This window comes from Vanessa atalanta, chromosome 26, assembly GCF_905147765.1.
Source record: "Vanessa atalanta chromosome 26, ilVanAtal1.2, whole genome shotgun sequence".
NCBI lineage: Eukaryota > Metazoa > Arthropoda > Insecta > Lepidoptera > Nymphalidae > Vanessa > Vanessa atalanta.
In genome coordinates this window covers 5225240-5239651 of record NC_061896.1, presented here as the reverse complement: position 1 = coordinate 5239651, position 14412 = coordinate 5225240, and the positions used below count along the sequence as shown (strand labels likewise).

The following is a 14412-nucleotide window of genomic DNA, read 5'->3' as shown; positions in this document are numbered from 1 at the left end:
GAAACATCATAACTAATATTATAAAATCAAATGAGTTTGTTTGTTACACTTACTAAACTACTCGAGCGATAATCGTGAAATTTTGCACGTCTTCGAGACCTAGCACCTGTCACTCTGACGTGCGGATTCCGACGTAGATGCTAGTATGAATATATACATACAATACAAAATTTGACAGCAAATTGATGTGACATCATTGGTCGAGAGCTTGATTTGTCTATGATATTCACTAATGTTTTGCGAATACATGGCGCTTTGAACGTCGACGGAATTGTCATCGGAATTTTGGGAATAAAACTAAAGTAGAAATAACTGATTAAGTGCAATAGTGTTGTATTATAAATAAGGATATATTAATGATTAACTCTTAATAGTGCACAAGTGCTGAGTTATTAGCAAATCGCATGAAATACGTAAATCTAAGGTTTGTTTATCGTTTTTCCTACTTCCATTGGAATAGGCTCTACATACGTCATCGTATATTTATATTAGACCCCTATACTTACAAACACGTGTATACATGTACCTAATTATTATATTCCAATTAAATTCTTCAATTATTTATTACGTTTCCGACGAGTACCCCGCATTCCCTTTCATGTGACCGCATCGCCCTCGGTTACTATCGTTCAATGACCGCTTGTATATAATACTTATTAAATTTACTGATCAAAATTATATAACATAATAACCTGGCTTTCATTAAAATATTTCATCATTTATCGTGTTTAAGACAAAAGTTAGCTCAAAATGAAACCTAGGGTTTTGTTAAAAAACGTTTAGGCAAGAACACAATGTAAGTACTTATAGATTAAGATACGTTTAACGCTTATGAAATAAGTCATATGGAACGCGCGAAACATTATATTGAAGCAACAAAAGCGAATACAAATTCCCGACTGTTTGTGACGACGCTTCTTTTTGTATATTTTGTCATATCTGAAATTAATATATACATACAAATATATATACATTGGGATTGTTATTTGTTTATATTTTATGCGGCGTTTAGATAAGTTCAGAAATTATTATGTTTGTATTTTTTTATCATAACATGTCTAGACAAATTACAACGATCCGCATTTATGGATTACGTCAAAAGTGCTGTCAATTTATTTATTTATTTTGACGTTGATTTTGTTTTGCCTTTGCTTCAGTATCATGTTCCACGCGTTTCATGTACATTTTGGTTTATAATCTGCGGATTACGGTACGTTTGAAATGTCAATATTTATTCCAAATGATAATTCATATTTTTAATCGCTAATAAAATCAATATAATGCAAAGGCTAAAAGGGAGGGAAGGCTGCTAATATAACATTTATTTTCAGAAATATAGACTAACTAAATACGAAGCTATTAAGTGTCCTGCCGATCCATCTCAGTGGAATCTTTATTCAGAGCAAGTGTTGGATTCACATTAAAAAAGAACACGTAAGATTACTTAAGTATGTTTTTTTTTTCATTTCGATTTCACGTCTTTAAAAAATAAATACCTACTATAGAATATTAAAAGTAATACAAAGCTTAACTCGTTTTAAAGGATTCTATCTTAGACTTCTTGCTCTACTGGAGTATAAAAATTTTTTTTACCCGATTCCCATAGCTAGAGCCACTGCGATGGCTACCTTGGGCGAAGATCGGAGAGGCTGCATGAACGTGACGATATAACGCATCCACTGCCTCTTCAGAAACAATATATAGAATATTCCAACCACAAAAGTAAAGACAAATATACAACTTCGACATTGAATTGCCGAGATATTGGTCAAATCTCTGATATTCGTTATGGATTCGCTAAAAAATGACGTTTTGATTGACAGCGATATTGTTTTCGAAGCTTTGGAATTAAAATAAAATTGGATATAAATTGTGAACATATATTACTCAAGATCCGTCTGCAGCATAACCAGAGCTATTAAGAAATTGCATGGAATACTGTACAATGTACATCTAAGGTTTGTTAACTTAACCCCCCCTTCGGCTATACATGGGCGCCAGTTCTAATAACAAATAAATACTTCATCGCAAACGAATCGAAACGAAATCGTCGCCGTTCAGTCGTTTTCCTATTTTACTAACACATTGTGGTTAATTTGAAATTAGAACGAAATAAAATCGGAATCGTGTTGTAATCGAATAAATAATTAGAAATTGTTCTCAGTTACGAATAAGCCAAAGTTAATTTTTGATGGAAATATTCGAAGTTAAATCGGAAACGTATCAAAATCATTCTAAATTAGTAGAATTTCCCCCAGGTTTCCTCAATATACTACCTTTTCTGTCGATCTCATCAAAAGCAAATTCAGTATTTATATTTCATTTTAAGGATTTTCATAATAACACCTTCGGTGCATAACATTTTTATTAATTTAAAAAAAAAACTCATATTATATACTTACTAAATATGTGATAAGTTATAATTAAATAATTATTTTACAATCTGTTATATTAAAATAAATATAATAAGCACCTATTCGTTAATCTGTTTGTTAATCTTATCTCGAAGATAGTACAGTACCGATATTCTTTTATTATTATTTTTATATATTTAATACATTTATTTGTTAGAAATTATAATGCAAATATTGCCATGCTATAAAAATATTATAAAAAGTTAAATTTTGTTTGTTTGTAACTGGGATATAATCTCAGGAACTAATGATTTAAAAAAAAAAACCACTCGTAGAAAGCTATATTATTGCTGAGTGATTGCTGAATTATATTTATAATAAACTTCACTTAAGCGATGCCGGGCGGGTCGCTAGTTTATATTCAACGATACTAATAATAATCATTATTTTTCCAGTTGTTTTATTTTTCTGTTATAAATTTGCGTTAATATGTGTTATAAGATGTAATATTATTATACGCAAATACGTACAAAATAAAATCATATTTGATTTAATATATTAAGAGAAGCTAAACTTACCAAATAAAGTGAAAGATAAAAAAAATATTCGCACGAGTTCAAAACTACTCACTAAAATAGTTTTCGTACATATAATTATTTCACTTAACGAATATTGTACTTAGTTTAATTTTCCTTATTTTTATTTTTTATTATATTTAGATTTTTTGTAATTTTTAATAAACATTTGCAGTATTGAAAAGACGATCATTTTTTTTAAATCTATTTATTTAATCAAAGTGTTTCGTCGTATAAAAAATAATATTGTCGAAACAATCAATCACTAACACAATTTAAAAAAAGAACATACCATCTTCCATTGTTGAAAACAGGAAAATTCACGACACTTTTCTTTTATACATAAACAAAAACACCTATAAACAAAATGTTTAACAGAGGACAGACCGATTTAATGTACGGACGCGCGCTTTCCCGCGCAAACAAATAGCTGCACTGGGGAGGCGCGGCACGGCACGCCCGCGACCCGTTCCGTTCACATTCAGCAACATGACGTAGGCATTACGTCATAAAATATTGACATTGAGCCTACGTATCTTTATTACCAAATTACAGTTATCCGAATATTTTATCGGCAATACTTTCAATATATGATAAAACACCCTAAAAAATTATACATGTATATATAATACATTAAAAGATTAAAAAGTGTACCCTTATTCAATTAAATACACCGCTTATTAAATTAATTTTGAGTCTTTTAATTGCATATTTAACATGACAACAAAAAATATTTTTTATATTTAAATAAGGCATAGGTAGCACGATTTACGGTTTAAGAAAAAAAAAAAAATACCATATATTCTTTTTTGTCTCCGTAGAATCCTCTTGAAACTCATTATTTATCACAACTAAAGCACACCTGTACAACCACACAACATTTTATGTACTAAATTTAGTTATTGAATTGGGTCTTGTGATTGGGAAGTTGGCGAGACAATGATCATTGCGAACAAGATAAAAATAGTTCTAATTAACATAGCTTGGATGTATTTATGATTCATTGAGACGTTATCCTATATAATAAAAAAACATGGCCGTCACGGGACGCCCGACTGATTTGAAACATTAAAATTAATGATTATGAGAATAACTTATAATAAAGATAATCGAAAAATGGAAATAGAGTAAATTAAAAGAAATAAAAATAATCATTTTTATTAATAACATAAATAAATGATTGTTCTCGTTATTATCATAAACAGCAAAGAAATTTTTGACATGTCAATATGACGTCATGACGTCATAAGAGAACTTTATAATAACACTTTGCCATAACGTCATATGAATCGTTCTTACACCCAAAGCGCGCAAATTAATATATCATATGAAAAATATATCCAAAAAGTATTAAAATTGATACTGGACCTATTTAACTATGAACTTGTTTTGCCAGGTACAGAATTTCTGCATGCACGTCTAAGTAGGTATATTCTATCAGCAGCAACAAGTGCAAGTGATATAACATCTTAGTTCAAAAATTTGACGCATTGATGATGTAAAGGATATTCAATATAATTTACAGAGCTAAGTCTATTAGGTGAGGTCCACTTACCATAAGTTGGCCAATTTGACAGAATGCATACTTTAACTAAGTTCAAAGTTAAATAAAAAGACTTCTCCAACTAATTAAGGAACCAATGGCGATACCGATAAAAGACCTAAGAACTTAATCATGGATACAACAAAGTACGAGATCTCTAAGCCTCATATATGGCAAAGTACATTTCTTTATAAATTCACACTTTTAAAAAAATGAATATAATGAACTATGCGTAGTTACAACTTACTGACAGAAATAAAAGTATTCAAATTAATTAATAATATAATTATTACCCCCCTGTTGATTTAGGGCGTCCACTCCGCTGTGGCCTCAGGGCCTCCAGACCTTTAAATCCGACTCTGTGAGTAAACGTGATTCATTAATAACAAAAAAAGATACCTAATACGCATACCTAACAAGCTGACATTAATTTACGTAATCAAAGCCCAGTCTATTTTTTGGCATACGCTATGTTTTTAACGTAACTCTAAAAATACGATATAAGAAGTATTTCCTCATAACAAAAATCAAACATATATTTATGACTTCTCAAATATTATTAAAAAAATGACTTGATATATAAATTAATATCATATCTAGGGGGGCTGTTACCGTTATGTTAGTTACTATGTATTTTTCTGTTTATCTGACATGTTTACAAAACTTCATGATCGTGGATTAAATAGTTAAGACGTGAAAGCGTAACAAACATACTTTCACATTCATAATATTATTTAGGATAATGTTTTACAAATTCGCAATTAACGGAGCGAAACGAAGCAAAACAAAAAAAAACAAACACTCGAAAAATGACAATGGCACATGTTTGTCAGTATGTGGTCATAAATTAAAAAAAAAATCTTTGAAAATCGAATTGCCATTTTACAATTTACATTTTTAAAACTAAAATAATACCACATTACCATAGTTAGAATATGCACTTGACATACCAAGAACTCATTTCAACATATTCTATTCGACTAACTCACGTACAACACCGGTAATTGATTAATCATTGTTAAAAAAATGTTAATATATTTTCGAGTATGGTAACACTAGTAGGGGACATTAAGTAATCCACTTCGATTAGTCATTTGATTAATTGGCTATGGACTATTGAATTACAAGCATTTTAATATATTGTAACATATAGTTGGATTTATATATATACTTACCTATAATTTGAAAATCGTTTATTCATCAAATTGCAAATAACGAAGTATATTCTTCATTTATTAATTCACATTAAAACATTGACCCCGAAGTTAAAATTAAGTTAAAATTTCGAGCAAAGCAAAATATATAACGTCCGTGAAACGATTACATGTACCTACTAATGTTTCGAGGTCACGTGTAAATTACCTATTGCATTTTATGTATAAAAGCATAAATCGAACGGACAAACAAGCTACTCAAACAGACAGACGGACAAAAATAATAATGATTGTTTCGGTCTTGTTAGTTATTTTGCGCAGAAAAACACTTTAATTATATTAATTTGTATAGATCCAAGCGAATGTTTCCCCATGAATTTGTAAACGACTGATTGTCATCTCATCTCACACCCGCGTTGAAACTATTTTTGCAACTCGGCAGGCGACACGTCAGTGTCGAGAGACAATTCGAACAATGCTATTGTCTTAACTAATTGGCCCTTTGTTGATGTAACAAATAATTAAAAAACAGTCCGACATAAAACATTATATTCAAAACTTAATTCGCTATTGTCCAACGATATTTGATCTTTAGGCATACTATACAAACGCAGATATGTCTTGTACCCAGCGAGATGAGTTTTGGTATTATCTACTGGCGCGCATTCGGGGTAGGATCGACTCCTATGTCGTAAAAACTCTCCGCCGCCACTCTCTACTCTATTCTGTGTGCGTGGCGCGTATATTATTATACTTTCCTCGGTTTTCCTCAGTGTGAGTGTGTATTGCACACAGCTCCATGTTTGTTTATTGTTTTTCTTTAATTTTTAATTTAAAAGGTTGTCGACCCGGATCGGCTACATTGTTATTTATTAACAATCGAACCTTCACCCTACTCACACGCGTCATATAGCCAAAAATCCTCAAGCCTTTCCCCTATATGTATATACATATATATGTGTATAGAACTCGACACGTTGCACGTGATACCCATCTTTAGTGATTTGAATAAAACGATGAACCGATTACGATCCTCTTTTAAAGAATAGGTTTTTTTTAAATGTCTGTCCATCTCATGGTAAGTCACCACTGATAAGTATTGGCGCTGTAATCATATTATCATTTCCTTACGTTGCCAATGCGCCACCAACCTTTCAAACAAAGGTGTTATGTCTTGTGTCTCTGGTGGTACAGCAGTCTATGTTTATACTACACATATAAAATAAAAATTATGTAATATATAAGGAAAAAGAGTGGCAACTGCTTACACGGATGGATTTTATATAGATTAAGCTTGATCAGTTCACCGATTATAAATCGATTTGCATGCTTGCTATAGAATATTTAATTGAAATCGAATATAAGGATTTAAATTGTTTACTACATTTTTCTTCGCTGGAAAAACTCGTTTCTGCGTTTCTCATCGGCGTCTGCACCGGAATGCCCACTAAAAAAACAAACGGAACCCTCTTCGTTTGTTTTTTTTTTTTGGGAAATCCCTACCAAATTAGTGTCGTACCTCACCAATTACTCCTTCCATTATCGAAACGTATACTTATTTTAAATATTTTTTTGTTAAGCTTATAAATTTACTATTTAAATAAATGTACTTCCAAACAAATCAGTCGTTTATACTTTATTTGACAAGGTTGTATTATAAAAAACTAATTTGTCGGATGTGCGTCACAAACCCACAACCCTAATATCACGTACCACGTCCTTGGACAAGTTCTCGATTACATGTTGACTTTGCTCAGTGGCTATTGACGGTTACAACATAGTTTATCTACTTTGGACGGTAGCTTATTTGTAAAATTTTCCTCTATGACCTCTAAGTTACACTCATACATAAAAAAATCTAGAACAATCGAATCAAAAACGGTATTCAATATAAAAAAATAACAATTTCAGATTGATAGTCCAAAAAACAGCGAAAGGGAGCGGTTTTTTACATTTCAATCAATTTGCCTTATTTAAAGTACTATACAATCGGAAATTTATAAGATTAATTAAATGTAAAGATACTCAGAGCTACTACCAAGAAAAACCAGCAAGGAACTTTGTAATTTCTCTTGCTCCAATTAAAACATTTTTTAAAGTCTTATTAATAATTAACTAGAGATGTACCTTGACTACTCACGGGAACAATTTGCTAGTAAAGGAAATTATATAACATAAATATTATTTATGTCATATAATTGGATCATTGGTCCCGGGGATTACCCCAACTTATTTTCATCTATACTTTTTTATCAGACGATGCAAACAACATTAATGATTTCCGTGTTCCGTGAAATTTACATTTCATTCTAACGCTATTATTATAACGCACCTTGACGTTAAATAAATCAATAAAAAATAAACTTAAACAAGTAAAATGTTTTTTTTTCTATCTTTAAGAGAGGGAAATGGAAAATAATATACGTAGATACTAGTCGAGCCTTGAAAAATTATTTCTTACTTGTAATGAAGTAAATATGATACATAGTGATTTTTTTTTATGTAAGGTAGACGGATGGACAATTGTGCTATCTGATGGTAAGTGGTTACCACCGCCCATAGCCATTAGCAATGTAATAAATATATAACCATTCCTTAAATCAGACCAACCAACCTTGTGAGCTTAGATGTTATGTTCCTTGTATTGAACTGTAAGTTACACTGGCTCACTCACCCTTCAAACCGAAACACAACAATACTAAATATTGCTATTTGGTATAGAATATCTGATGAGCCGGAAACAACACAGACTTTACACCAATCCTACCAAGTAATACGATAGCATATAATAATAAAATATGTCCAAATGATAATAATGACATCGTATTAGTGATAAAAAGTATGTTTTACAGCTGAGTGGAATCTACTGATATGCATATCTAGAATATTAATCTTTTCATGACTTTTCTCTTCATATTACATAAGAATCTACGATTACTGGACACTCCCTATTGGAAAGTCATACGAGCATGACGTCAATAGCTTATTCCGATCAAAATAGAAGTATTTAAACAAACCTTAGATTTACATATTCTAGGCGATATACTAATAGTTCTGATTTAGGATATAAATAAATATTGGAGAACATCACATACATTATTCTGATCCCAATGTAAGTAGCACTTGTGTTATGGAAAACAACACCCAGACCCAAGACAACATAGAAATCTAAAGAACTTTTTCTACATCGACTCGGCCGGGAATCGAGCCAGGGACCTCGGAGTGGCGTACCCAAATGAATAAATAAATTTAAAAAATAAACGGGGTACACACTTCTCGACCAAGGAGGTCGTCAAACATATATCTTTATTTATAACGACAATGTTCCACTTGACCACTTATGTCAACTTTAATTTTTCTTTCAAAGTTCCGATAACAACTTCTTCGACATTCAAAACGTATGATATCGCGTTAATTCAATGACAAAGTTTTTTATTTGTGATTATTCCTGTGGTTGAAAAAATATTGCTTGCACCCGGGCGCTTTTTGTGCTAAGACGGCATACGGAATACGTCGAATGATACCTACTGGAACCAAAGTATAAACTATTATTGTATAGAGATAGATTAATTGATGAAATTATTCTAGATAAACTTTTTAAGTAACCTCAAAACATTGGGTACGAGATGTATACTATTTCGATTTAACTCACGAGAAAAAAAATAGCAAAACGCACATTCCCTTCATTTTAGTCATTATCGTTCGATTTTTAAACAAAAATCAACAGCAGATGAAAAATTAATATGATATCAATTGTAGACTAAAAATACTTGTAATTTTCGTGACATGACTTAGAGGTGAGTTATCGCAAAAACAACAATATTTACCTTTTTTTTAAAGGAGTGAGATCATTAATTTAATAATTAACGTTATCATAACTTACACATTATAGAAATAGAATAAGATAAATTGGTGTGTGGACTAAGTGGAGATAAATTTTTAGTTTTTTTTTTTTTTTTATGTTATAGGGGCAAACGAGCAGGAGGATCATCTGATGGAAAGTGATTACCACCGCCCATGGACATCTGCAACATCAGGGGGTTGCAGGTGCGTTGCCGGCCTTTAAATATATTTAGTCATACTTATATTATGCAAAATAGATGCTACTAGAATGTAGATGTTTGTCTAATATAGCAGGTAAGCATTGAAGTTAATGCTAGGGGCAATACATTAGACAAAATAGATATGTAATTGTTATAACATCTATGGGCGTTCAATGTTCCAAAAAGCATTAATACCCAAGAATTACTCATATCCATGTGCTTGTTCAACAAACTTTTCATTGAGTATAGTATTTTATTACAATTTTAACCGCAGTATGATTGATGATACATGACGGCTTATTTTTGGAAAACTTCAAACACATATAATTTTAATAAAATAGTTTTTTTTGATTGTGTGTATATATTTAATAGTCTTTAGGTGGCAAATTTACTGTTTTCCACCGGTCAAATTGTTATCCTTTGCCCACTTATTTTTTTAAAACTCGGCCATATTAGTTAAGCTTTTAAAGCATACATATATTTACATATTTATACTGAAAAGATAATAAAAAATATTTTTATTCTTACTAAATAGCACCTTTACCTTTTGTGAGTTGTAACAGTTTGTTGAATATATTTATGTTAAAAAGTTACATTAAATAGTAATCAATAGTTATTTAATTATAAAAGAATTTTTAACTTATTATCGCTTCTGAAAAATGTATATATTTTAAATTACATATTACAAATTTTTTAAAAATTATATTTAACAATTTTTTACAAAAAAGCATTAAGATACAAACATAAGGTTTTTTAACATTTTCCAGCCATTTCATTTTATTCCGAACAGTTTGTTTTAGGCTTACTATATAAGTAAATTGTGTAATATTCATTACCAATATGTTATATATAACTCCTTAAAATCAAAATGTTAAGTACAAAACCAATAAGTTATTAATTAAATTATAATTCTATCAATAAATAATAAATAAAAATATATGTCAATAATCATTTTCATTATAGATAGCAAAAGGTCACTTCCAAAGTACAAATGATAAGAATTTATATTACACAATTTTGTACCTTTGCCCTTCATTTTTACAAACCTAAAAAAACAAATTTAGCAATATGCATGTGATCTATGTTTATAGTTTTATTTGTTTTTATAAATTGGCTGGTTCAATATTACTTATAGCAATTAATATTTTATTTTGTAATTAAAATAATATAAGAATAAACACTTAGGGCTGAAATTACAAACATAAATATAAAAAGTATTTTTCGATTATATAAATATATGTTCAGGCATTCGCAAATTTGAATATTTATATTAAATAAAATTCGTAAGATATATGATAAAATGTATGCATATTATACTTAAACATTATTTTACCAAATTTAAGCCAAACAAACAATCCTGCTTGTGTTCAAATATAATTATTTATTCATAGCTAGGTATATTTTGTTAAAAAAACCTCACGGTATAATTATATTCGACAAAATTGTGTAACCAATAAGAAAATGCATTTAATAAAAACAGTGCTCTCACCTTTTTATAAATGTCTTCGTTATAAATAATGATCCAGAAAAATTAAACCGGTTTATTAATTATTTTTCATTGATTGCACATCATCGTAAATTACAATTTTAACATAAAAGGAAGGAGTAAAATAGAAATTTACTCCCTTGTAATTGCAAATTCGCGGAAATACTGACATAGATAAATAATAAATATACAGAAATGTCAATGTAATATTTTTAGGCTGTAATCACAAATTTTAAGAAACTGTCTTTACCTTTACCTGGATAACTTTAACATATCAATATATTATGGTAATATTATAATGATAAGGTACACCATTTTTTTAATATATTTTATTCGATATAAGAAATAATATTTCCGTTCTTAATTTTAACTTTACATTCAAAATTGAATGCATGTCAAATGTCATTTTTGACATCGACAATTTTTTGTAAATCTGTTGGAGAGTCGGACAGCGGATAGTGGACACTAATTGTTAGCTTATTGACAAAAATGATTTTGTCTTGTATTTTAAAAATATAATTATAAGCGATTTATTAGAAATTTCTTGTGGGATTGCTTTTATAATAAATACTTCAATAATTACTGTCCAGTATGGCTGCTCTCAATCATGTATTACAAAGTATAATAACAAGAAAAAATGAATTTTGTTGCTTATGCTTAAAAGTAATCAAGGAAAACTCTGTGACTGTACAGGACGAAGTTATATTAAAAGAAGATGACAAAGACTGCGCTATTAAGATATTTGATGTTTTAACTTTCATCCTCGGTTCCGAAGTATGTTATATTTAAAAAAAATCTTTTATCTTTTTGTTTTTTATAAAAATATATATATATTTATGATTTTACACTGTTTCAGACGTGCAACAATATATCTGCTTTTGAATTCTTATGTAAGCAGTGTACTCATTCAGCGGTTACATGCTACAAGTTCATTACAACATGTAAAGGGAATTTTGAAGTACTCAGTAAGGCTCTATGTAGTCTTAATTCTTGTTTCGACAGTATTGCTGAAAACAATTACAAGTGCAATGCATTGTATGTGACATTAGATTCTAACAATTATTCTACTCAACAATACTATGATGATAATCATCCTATTTCATCTACTACAAATGCATTTAAAAGATTCCAATGTATAATCGATAATCACTCTAGTTTCAATATAAACACAGAAATGCCAATAAAAAAAGAAAGTATAACAATGCCAGAACCAACTCAAAAAAGAAAAAGAAGAGATTATTTCTCTGTTCCTATTAAAACATGCGAAATGCTTTATGACAAAAATGATCGTACAAATTTGAAGTGTAAAGTTTGCTTCAAGTTATATCCTTCTTTGTCAAACTTGAGAAACCATTTCATTAGAGTTCACGCTCCAAAAGATTACCAATGTTCCATTTGTAACAGAAAATTTGGTTCCATAGCTCTTGTAGAAGCTCATAAAAGTGAGAGTCATTGCACTCTTATTTGCATAGAGTGCGGGAAAACATTCCACAACCGTCATACACTGAAAATGCATGAAATTAGCCATCATTTAAAACTTGTCTGTCAAGATTGTGGACGAATTTATAGGAGCCAGACAACATTTAAAAAACATATAGAGTTGAATATCTGTGGTCAAAATACTAGAGCTTCTCCGGCTGATGCTAAGTTCACCTGTGACTACTGCAACAAAAAATATACTCAGAAAGTATCGTTACGAGTTCACATACAACATGAACATGGAAATTATAAGGGTCATGAATGTAAATGGTGTAAAAAGAAATTTTGGGCTAAAAGCAGATTGAATGCACACATAGTCAAACACACACAAGAAAAGAAATTTCAATGTACGACATGTGGGGGTAAATTTGTATCTAAAGAGTCATTATTGTATCACACACGCACTCACACAGGCGAGAAACCATACAAATGTCGCTTCTGTGATAGTAAATTCTTGTCTGCATCAAGAAGAGCAGATCACACTAAACGTCACCATTCCGAAGTAATATATAAATGTGATGTTTGTAATGTAAAGTATACAACACAAATATGTTTAGACAAGCATAAGAAAACACATGAAAAGTCAAATAAACGGTTACAATTATCGGAAGAGGATAACATTTTCTTGGAGATGTCTGATGAAGAAGAATACAATTTAACTCAACATATAAGTTAATAGATGTTAGAAAATTAACAAAATATTATAAGATCTTTTGCATTAAATTATTATAAATTATTTTGTTTTATTGTAAATTGTACTACTAGTTCTATGTTGTAATTAAATCAAATTATTATCTTTTTATTAAAACATCTATGTAGTGAATATATATTACCTCTTTCCTTTATTTAACTGGTATTGATACTAATACTTATGTCTATTTAATAATAAACTATTTAGTTGATAAAATAAATTTAGTGAATTATAATAATATAAATGTATATTTTAAGTTAAAGATACAATTATTCTTTAATTTGAAGATTGGTTATTTTTAATTGTAATTTGTAAGTCGCCTGCGTACAGAAAATTAATTATTTATTTCTTTCGATTTCGACTACGGCGCGGCGGTCATGAAGGAAGACTAACTTAGATCATGTTATAGAGTGTACTTGTGTGTGAATTTATATGTACCTAAATAAAATGCTTTTAAAACGCCTCAACCCTGGTATTTTCGAGGGACAGTACAAACTCATCACAGACTATTTCAGGTGGAACAGGATTGAGCTTTGAGTCATAATCGAGTACTGTTTCTATTCAGGGCCACAAATTCGGTCTGAGTCTATTTAGGTACGCCAACGATTTACCTACAAAAGAACATCCATAATCCATTATTATCTTGGACCTTTTCAGCTACATTTTGATGCTATTTTCAGACAACCAAAAAATACTTCTAAGGCGGACTGTGTATATACAGCAGTATCACTCAAACTCCTCTTGAAATTCTACTGCTTAGCGATGATTTTAAATTAATTTCAAAGTTGACAGTACTTTTGTTCAGACTAAGGTCCCCCCTTAACAAACTACTAAACCACGCAAGTTAAGTGGCAAAAAACCGATACTGACTCATTTAATCACTAACCCGTTATATCATTTTGACGTATTTTTTGTAAACTAAGGATACAGACAGAGTACACGACAATTTATTATGCTGATTTTCGTTGCAGACATCTTCAGAGCATTAGTTCTCGGTTCATAGTTTATCTTGGAGGATTATGCTCTGGTGCTAGCATAACAGTTCAGTCAAGCTGCTACTCAGCCATTTGTTGTAGCAGAATGTAGT

At 30.2% G+C, this 14412-nt stretch overlaps 2 protein-coding genes across 6 annotated transcripts in view; one reads left to right on the top strand and one right to left on the bottom strand.

The window, feature by feature from the left end:
• Positions 1-11298, bottom strand: part of LOC125073897 (glycerol kinase) — a 35153-nt gene extending 23855 nt beyond the window's left edge. For 3 of the 5 annotated variants that reach the window (XM_047684984.1, XM_047684979.1, XM_047684982.1), the window contains exon 1: positions 3726-3821. In XM_047684984.1, the coding sequence (XP_047540940.1) occupies positions 3726-3768 (43 nt within the window). In that variant the 5' untranslated portion in view covers positions 3769-3821. Of the gene's footprint in view, positions 1-3221; positions 3380-3725; positions 3822-11158 lie in introns of those variants that run through there. The other 2 variants (XM_047684981.1, XM_047684980.1) reach the window with 2 other exon arrangements.
• A 306-nt stretch (positions 11299-11604) lies between these two features.
• Positions 11605-13369, top strand: LOC125073980 (zinc finger protein 816-like). The gene is made up of 2 exons (XM_047685129.1): positions 11605-11929; positions 12012-13369. Exons 1-2 carry the CDS (start codon positions 11747-11749, stop codon positions 13308-13310), a joined length of 1482 nt encoding a protein of 493 aa, XP_047541085.1. The 5' UTR covers positions 11605-11746; the 3' UTR covers positions 13311-13369.
• Positions 13370-14412: the final 1043 nt, after the last annotated feature.

What these genes read in the sequence shown, in the direction of transcription:
- LOC125073980 (XM_047685129.1), top strand. Translation starts at nt 11,747, where the DNA reads ATGGCTGCTCTCAATCATGTATTACAAAGTATAATAACAAGAAAAAAT. An exon ending in CTTTCATCCTCGGTTCCGAA is followed by an intron (nt 11,930 to 12,011) that starts GTATGTTATATT and finishes ACACTGTTTCAG; the next exon opens with ACGTGCAACAATATATCTGC.